At 38.2% G+C, this 7355-nt stretch overlaps 1 protein-coding gene across 4 annotated transcripts; it reads left to right on the top strand.

Moving 5' to 3' along the window:
- The first annotated feature begins 1564 nt into the window (after positions 1 to 1564).
- Positions 1565 to 6954, top strand: LOC116035744 (protein max-like). 4 transcript variants are annotated; one of them, XM_031279057.2, is made up of 4 exons: positions 1565 to 1801; positions 3944 to 4051; positions 5351 to 5474; positions 5601 to 6954. In XM_031279057.2, exons 1-4 carry the CDS (start codon positions 1613 to 1615, stop codon positions 5783 to 5785), a joined length of 606 nt encoding a protein of 201 aa, XP_031134917.1. In that variant the 5' UTR covers positions 1565 to 1612; the 3' UTR covers positions 5786 to 6954. The 4 variants fall into 4 exon arrangements, with proteins under 4 accessions (XP_031134917.1, XP_031134915.1, XP_031134916.2 ...); XM_031279055.2 differs by having other exon boundaries at positions 5571 to 6954; XM_031279056.2 differs by having other exon boundaries at positions 5336 to 5474.
- Positions 6955 to 7355: the final 401 nt, after the last annotated feature.

Genomic DNA, 7355 nt, shown 5'->3' with positions numbered 1-7355 from the left:
TTGTGGAAAGGTGTATATAATGTACCTATGGTATCAGCATTTATACATAATGTGGTTATTTGATTGACAGTTGGCTGTTATTTTATGTATTGAATATTATGTATATATGTATATTATTTCAACTTGTCAAGGAAGAGAGAAGGGGGAAAAACGAATTGTAAAGGGAGGTGGTGACGGCTGATGGGGGGGGTCAGACAGGGAGGTGATGTGCTTATGTTGTGAGTTGAATGTTTTGTGTTTTGTTTGTTTCAAATACGAATAAAAATGTTAATCACAAAAAAAAACAAGCAAAGTATATATTTTAATTACTGTGACTCTGCTCACTCTGTCATCTGGAAACTGTGAAAACTTCCTGTTTTGCGGTCTTCCCGTCAACCTTGAAAAAAGGTACGTTTTTGACGCCTTTTTTTCACAGTTTGTTTTTGCTTTTTCCAACGTTTTAAATTGTAAAATTTTTCTTCTTTACATTTTCAGCGCTTATTTCTACATCCCATATTTTCTGACATAAAACAAAAATTGAAAACAGGTCAATTTAACCCTAAGTCAACACAAGGGTCAGTCAGATGGAGATCATATGCTTTGTTAATACCACTCGTGTCTAGGTTACAGTCTATGTTGAGTAGTCAGATGCTGCACATATGACTCAGCCTATTCTTTCTTAAGGCAGTCAGATCTTGTTTCATTAAAACTATAAAAGATGCCCTTTCTGTCTCTCTGGTCAGAAGACACATTTTTTTCCTCTTGAGGTTTGTCTCTCTATTAGTATTGTACAATGATAATAACTTTAATCTTAAAACTATCAGTGTTTTTGTGCATTATTTTAGGTGTGTTTAAGTGCTTATGGATAATTTCCACGACAGCTCATATGCTAGAGACACCCTCTGTTGTCTAAATATTAAATAATAAGGTCAGGTGTAGATTTAGATTATGTTATTTTTAAGGATGTAAAACAGTCCATGTTTAGCTTTGTCTTATTCAAATTACACAAAACTAATCCCTGATAATAAAGCACATCTATGTAGTGCTTCAGTAGGTTTATAAGCAGTGATTGCTTGCTGCAGAAGCTATTTAAAGGTCCTAAGGAGGCAAGTGTCTAACCATGAATGGTGAGTGGGGGAGGGCAGCCGTAGTGAGCTAGGCCACCATCTGGCCTCATAATCATATGCTGGGAGCCTAGTTATTGTAGCATACTACCCTGCTGACAATAAATGACCAGTGAAACAGCAAACTTTAGCACAGTGTATGTTGGTCCTTACCGCAATATATTTAAAGAGAATAGGCCTATCTATCTTACATCAAAATTATTACATATGTTTAAGGCCGGATTTATTCATGACAATTTAATCAAATGTTGTTTCTAATATATTTATTTATAACTATACAACACATATTTAATTATGATCAATATAAGGCTGCTGTGTTTGCAACTTGTAGAAGATAACCATAGACTGTACGGAGATAACAGTATATTTTGGTGGGCGCGTTCAAAACCGTGGGCTTGTGGGACATGCAGTTCACATTCCGGTGCAAAGGGGGCTGCGTGTTGGCAAATTACTTCATTACCCACAAGGTCTTGTTTTGTTGCGCCTGCGCTTTTAATGTTTTCCCGTCCATGTGTAGGCGAATCACGTGTGGAGAGACCGTTGATCGTCATGTCTCTGCTGTAGCAAAGATCCGTGCTAGATTTTATTATTTGCCTCCAGTTGTCGCTGCACTTTGTTTTGACAGCTGCTTGTTTTCTTTTCTCGTACCTGTTTACCGAAGAATGAGCGAAAACGATGACATCGAAGTCGACAGCGATGTATGTGGTTTAGTTTCCTCTAGGAGTAACGTTAGCTAGTCAAATTGTTAGCCAAACAGCAACGTTAACATTCATGCCAGCCTAATGTTACGCTATCTGATGGAGCTAACTTTAGCTAGCTAGCTGGGTTTCTTGGCTAACACTAGCTAGCTAGATTTTAAGATAAATAGGGAGTGAGCTATTTGAAACTAAGTGTTTTGGAGTGATAACTGGCTGACTGGCTTGTTAATGAAAGTCAAGCACATTAGTCAGGTGAATTTGTCAAGTTGTATGGTTTTACTGCGGTCAAGTGAGCCGTCGTTTGTGAAACCCAGTTAAACCCGCTATCGTTTGGCTTTGGTGGCTTATCTATCTGTGCAATTACGGTACAGTTGCTGGAAGTGGCCAAAAAGCACGTAACGTTAGACAGTCTTGCTCACTTCATTATGTTACGTTACACACCATTTCATTAAGTCTTCTTGAAAATGTGATAAAAGGTTTGATATTTGTTTTTTGAAGAAATAAATATAAATTAACCTTCACTGTAAATACGCATTGTAATGCAAAGACAATTCCCTTATTTATCATGTTTAACTATGTTAAAATCGTTTGCTGGAAATCCCAAAGGATTTCTGCTCAGAATGCAATTGGCTGTTATATGAAAATATATAAAATTGTAGGTAATTCTACTGTACATTTCAGAGGAAATTAAAGGAAAAGTCAATGCATTGTAACTCATAGAACATTCCTTCAAAGTTGAACATGCCTTCAAAGTTGAACATAAATATGTTTATCATAAATATTAAAACTACATTAAAATGCTTTCAAATGTTATATCAGTCGAGGATACTCCGATCAGATTTCTTTTGTCGTTGTTAAAAAATGAGGGGATTTCCCATACGTTACAATGCGTATGCACAGTAGAGGTGGATTTATATTTATTCCGATTTTTCAATATTGCTTCATTGGGTATGTGGAAATGGGGGTTTATTATTGTAGTTAGCGTAACTTTTAACGTCCATCTTGGCCGCCTTAAGCAATGTTACTGTAATTGCATGAATACACGCGCAACAAAACCCAAACGGTGGCTGTGCAAAATAGGACCGTAGAGACGGCTGTGTTAATGTTTTCATGTTTTTACGATTAGGGACATGCCAAGTTCATCTGTTATTTACCTGCAGCTTTCTGGACGTTTTAACAATATGTTCTACAACGAGAATCCAGTACTGCTGCAGGACTTCACACTGCATTTGAAACATACTTGCAACATAAAAAACACACAGTACATGCTAATTTAAATTCCCCATGGTTTACAAACCAGCTGTATTTAATTGCACATAAATGCGCTGTGGCGTTGTAATTGAGGATGCGATATGAAAGCATGTCAGATCCTCGATCTGGTCACATATTTCTCAGAGCCCCATGCAGCTACATGTAAAATGTGTATAGCAGTTGCCCCCATGAAAAATCTTACCCAATACTATATTTGTGCTGTTTCTATACAATTACATTTTTGTGTTTGACCTGGCAAATTGTTCAAATGACTCTATGATAACTATAAGATCAAGATATGCATTCAAGTTTATTTGCTTCATTCAACTATATTATGGTGTGAGAAGTTTCCACGCCAACTAGTGTCTTAAATATTTGACAGACGTTGCACAAATCTATGCCAAGTCTATGTCTATTGCCAATCAAGCCTTTAGGAGAGTACTTCTGCACCAGATAAGCATGTATTTTATTTAGCTTTGAATGAAATTGAGTTCCTGTGAAGGACAATTGTTGGACAAGGTGTTAAGACTGTCGGGATATGCTGGTCCAACCCTTTCAGCAACTGAAAGCAACCAGCACATCTTCAGTTGAGACTCTGTAAACAGATCCCCTCCTTGTAAACATTATACTCGCACCACAGGTTCCTGCTCTATGATGGCAGGAAAAATTAGATTTAAATTAGTACACACAAGGACCCTGTGAAAGATAAGACAAACGTATTCTACTTGTTTGCAATTTAAATCTGCAGCATTTGCATATTGCAGCTTTAAATGGCTCCCTGTCCTAAAAATCACATGGTAATCAAGTAACAAACTTTCTCCTGACTTCATTGGTGTGTTTTTGAATATATGACCTGCATTGTAAATGTAAACATTGCCTGTCCCTTTGCAGGCAGACAAGCGAGCCCATCACAATGCGCTTGAGCGCAAACGCAGGGACCACATTAAAGACAGCTTTCATGGTTTACGAGATTCCGTGCCTGCTTTACAAGGGGAGAAGGTGAGAGGAAAATATATGCATTTTCTACATTCTAGAACTCTACCAGCAAAGATATTGAATCTTTTTTTTTTTAAGGTAAGACTTATGTCAGATGTCTATCTCGGGGCGCAGCAACCTTGTTCACATAAAGAGTCACGTTTCGATTTTCTTGTCAGTGTGACCATCCATCCATCTACCTTAATGCTTGCTTACTATTGGCATAAGCCTGAGCTGCATGTCCTTATGAGTGAAGAAAACAAACTGAGGCCAAAAAGTGTATTAAGTTGTGCACATGCAAAGCACCTTTGTAAGGCATGAGAGAGCTGTATGTTGTCATCTTGCACTGCTGTGCTTTCGGATTGTTTTCACAGCTCTGCAAATGTGGTCGATCAGCTGCATTTCCAAGTCCATAATATTCATCCACCTTATCAGACATTATTACAGTTTGTGCTAGGGCTGCTTGACGATAGAAAAAATCATAATCTAAATTGTTTTGGTCAATGTTGAAATCCTGATTATTATAGATAAATTAGATAGATAAACAAATGTGTCATAAATCCGTGTCATTCAGAACACAAGGCAAAATAGGATTTTACTTGCAAATTGTAAAGTACAAAATAATAGTTTTTCTCGATTACATCGTTTTTGTGATCGTTAGGAGCCGAAATCGCGATCAAAATTCGATTCGACAGCTCTAGTTTGTACCCATCGACGTCTATGCTGTTCTGTTGTGTTCTGCTAAGGCAGCTCTCTTAGAGGTCTAAACCAGAGGAATGAGAAAATCATGGGCTCGTTTTTCCCAAGCAAAGCCATCCATGTGTCAATCATGTCCAAATGATGCGATTTGAGATTGTCCATTTCAGGTCCTCATTGTACTTTTACAGACTGGAAGGCAACAGCTCTATACTCTTTTAGCATCTTAGCCCACCTAACCAAGAGAGATATGTTTGTATTTATAGTCCATTTCATCAGTCAGTTCATCATTCAATTAAATCCAAGTGCAGCAGGTACTGGTATTCAGTATGCATGTGTGATGGTGCTCCAGCATGAAGAAAATTTGTGTTTTTGTGCTAGGTCATTGTACATTTTTTTCAAAGTTCTAAATGTGCTTAAGGTTGCTGGCCTTTGGAATAGTCTTGTCATTTTACTCTTATTTTGCAATCCAGATTTAAAAAACTAATTGCAACATACATGTATAACACTGTGATCACTGCATAACTGTTTTGGCACAATTAATGTTGTTCTGCCTGAACAAACAGATACTGCAGCTTTTTTCCCATGGCTCTCTGAAATTTGTGCTGACAGAGTTCTGTCAAACAGGCTTCCCGAGCACAGATTCTAGACAAAGCCACCGAGTACATCCAGTACATGAGGCGAAAAAACCATACCCACCAGCAAGACATTGATGACTTAAAGAAGCAGAATGCACTGTTGGAGCAACAGGGTAAGTGGAAGACGTGCACGTTTTTGTTGTTGTTGTCCTTTTACGTCGAAGTGTGATGTAGTTATAGTATGCAATATTTGATGAGATCTCCTGCAGTCTTTGTCTCTCTGTCTGTGGGTACTGCAGTTCGTGCACTGGAGAAGGCGAAGGGGAACACTCAGCTCCAGACAAACTACTCTTCTGACAGCAGCTTGTACACAAACCGCAAAGGCAGCGCGGTGTCTGCCTTTGACGGCGGGTCCGACTCCAGCTCTGAATCAGAGCCGGACGAGCCGCCCAACAGAAAGAAGCTGCGCGTGGAGCCCAGCTAGACTCGGTTCGTCTCCCCCCGGTTCTCCAAACAGACTCTTTTTGCCCACCAGCCCCAACTCCTCTCACCTGTCCACACTCAGTCCTGCATTCTAACGCCAGTCCAGAAGACAAGGTGGAGACTGTGTGAGAGAGGTGCTATTATGTATAAAACGCTTCTACCTTCCTTTTTTCTCCTAGTAGGCATCCTGTCACTCCGTTCGTGGCCCAGCAACAACTTTTTAAGACCCCCAAAGTGAGGCAGCTCTGCAGTTTTGAAGGACTCTATGCTTTTTTTTTTTTTTTAAACCTCATGATAACCATTCATAATCAAATGTGGAGACGACAAGGTATGACGCTTTAGTAAAGCTACACAAAATATATTGGTTTTTTTTTTCTTCTCTCATGGTTGTTTTGGACAACGTCTCTGCAATCTGTTGGGGTTGTGAGACTTTTTTGACTTTTTGACAAAATGGTAATTAGGCATAGTTTACCTTTTTAATATTCATACTTTTCCAGAAAAGAATGTGAAGTTGCTTTTGAAAAGAAAATGTCTGTTATGCAAGATGCAACCCTCCTTATTCAGTGTAGGTGGCTGAAGTTTTTTGTCTTTGAAAATGTTTGTATAATCAAATGAATCCCTCTATTTATAGTGACTCACCGAAATTGATTTCCTACCCTTATGTCTGGTCTCCCTTATGTTTGGCTTGAGATTTTCCAGAGAGCACAGGAGGATGAACAAGTTGACCTGCTGTTTTAGTGGATTTTCCACAGGCTCAACTATTTATTTTCCTCTATTTTTATTATCAGATAAAATGTAGGTATACAAAAAAAATATCCCCTAATGGATACTGAATGTTAGGCAATGCAGTTAAAGGGCAGTGACCTTTTATTTTTGTTAATGAAAGTCCATTTCAGTGTGTGGTATATAACACTGTATACTCTTTAATGGTGTCAGTTCTGCAAAGAAAAGCCTTCCCTTGAAATATTTGCCTGTGCTGGGAACGTTTGTCTTTCTTTCTTTCTTTTCTTTTTGCAGAAGTAAATTAGTGTGTATGTAATCAATATTTGTTTGTTCCATTCCATGGAAATTACAGGTATGTTGTACATACTGCCAACGGTTGTCTTGCAAGTTAAGGCAAACCTTTATTATGAGACTATAAATAAAACTATTTTATCCTTTTGGGATGTATTTGTGACTCAACATGTTTTTAATAACATCTTATGATAGCTTTTGTACATTAAGCTTCCTAAATGACTACTTTCTTTACGTGTTTGGGGTTGGAGGGAAACAGCTGAGGGAACTCATTTTCAATCCCAGTTAATGAAATAATCAGATGTTTGATTACATTTTAGAAACTGCTAATAGAATCAAAGCAATCAAGAGTGATAATTTAGTGAACTATTGTAGGATATTCAATTTTTTTAGATTTATATATTTGAATTGTGGTGGCAGGGGTACAAAGAAAGAGAATTCTGATTTCGTTGGTGGTTTTTCTCACTCCGTTTCAGATAATAGGCAGAGAGTGGGAGCATCAGGAGACGGCTGCAGGTATTAAGGCTACTATTGAGGACACAGACGTCATATCCTCC

Source organism: Sander lucioperca, chromosome 18, assembly GCF_008315115.2.
Source record: "Sander lucioperca isolate FBNREF2018 chromosome 18, SLUC_FBN_1.2, whole genome shotgun sequence".
In the NCBI taxonomy this organism is placed as follows: domain Eukaryota; kingdom Metazoa; phylum Chordata; class Actinopteri; order Perciformes; family Percidae; genus Sander; species Sander lucioperca.
This window is presented reverse-complemented; position numbering and strand designations above follow the sequence as displayed.

Bases quoted from the DNA above. Each gene is read 5' to 3' on its own strand.
- LOC116035744 (XM_031279054.2), top strand. From the start codon at position 1,613: ATGTGTAGGCGAATCACGTGTGGAGAGACCGTTGATCGTCATGTCTCT. The intron at 1,802-3,943 runs GTATGTGGTTTA...GTCCCTTTGCAG, and splicing joins ACATCGAAGTCGACAGCGAT to GCAGACAAGCGAGCCCATCA. The intron at 5,475-5,570 runs GTAAGTGGAAGA...GATCTCCTGCAG, and splicing joins TGCACTGTTGGAGCAACAGG to TCTTTGTCTCTCTGTCTGTG.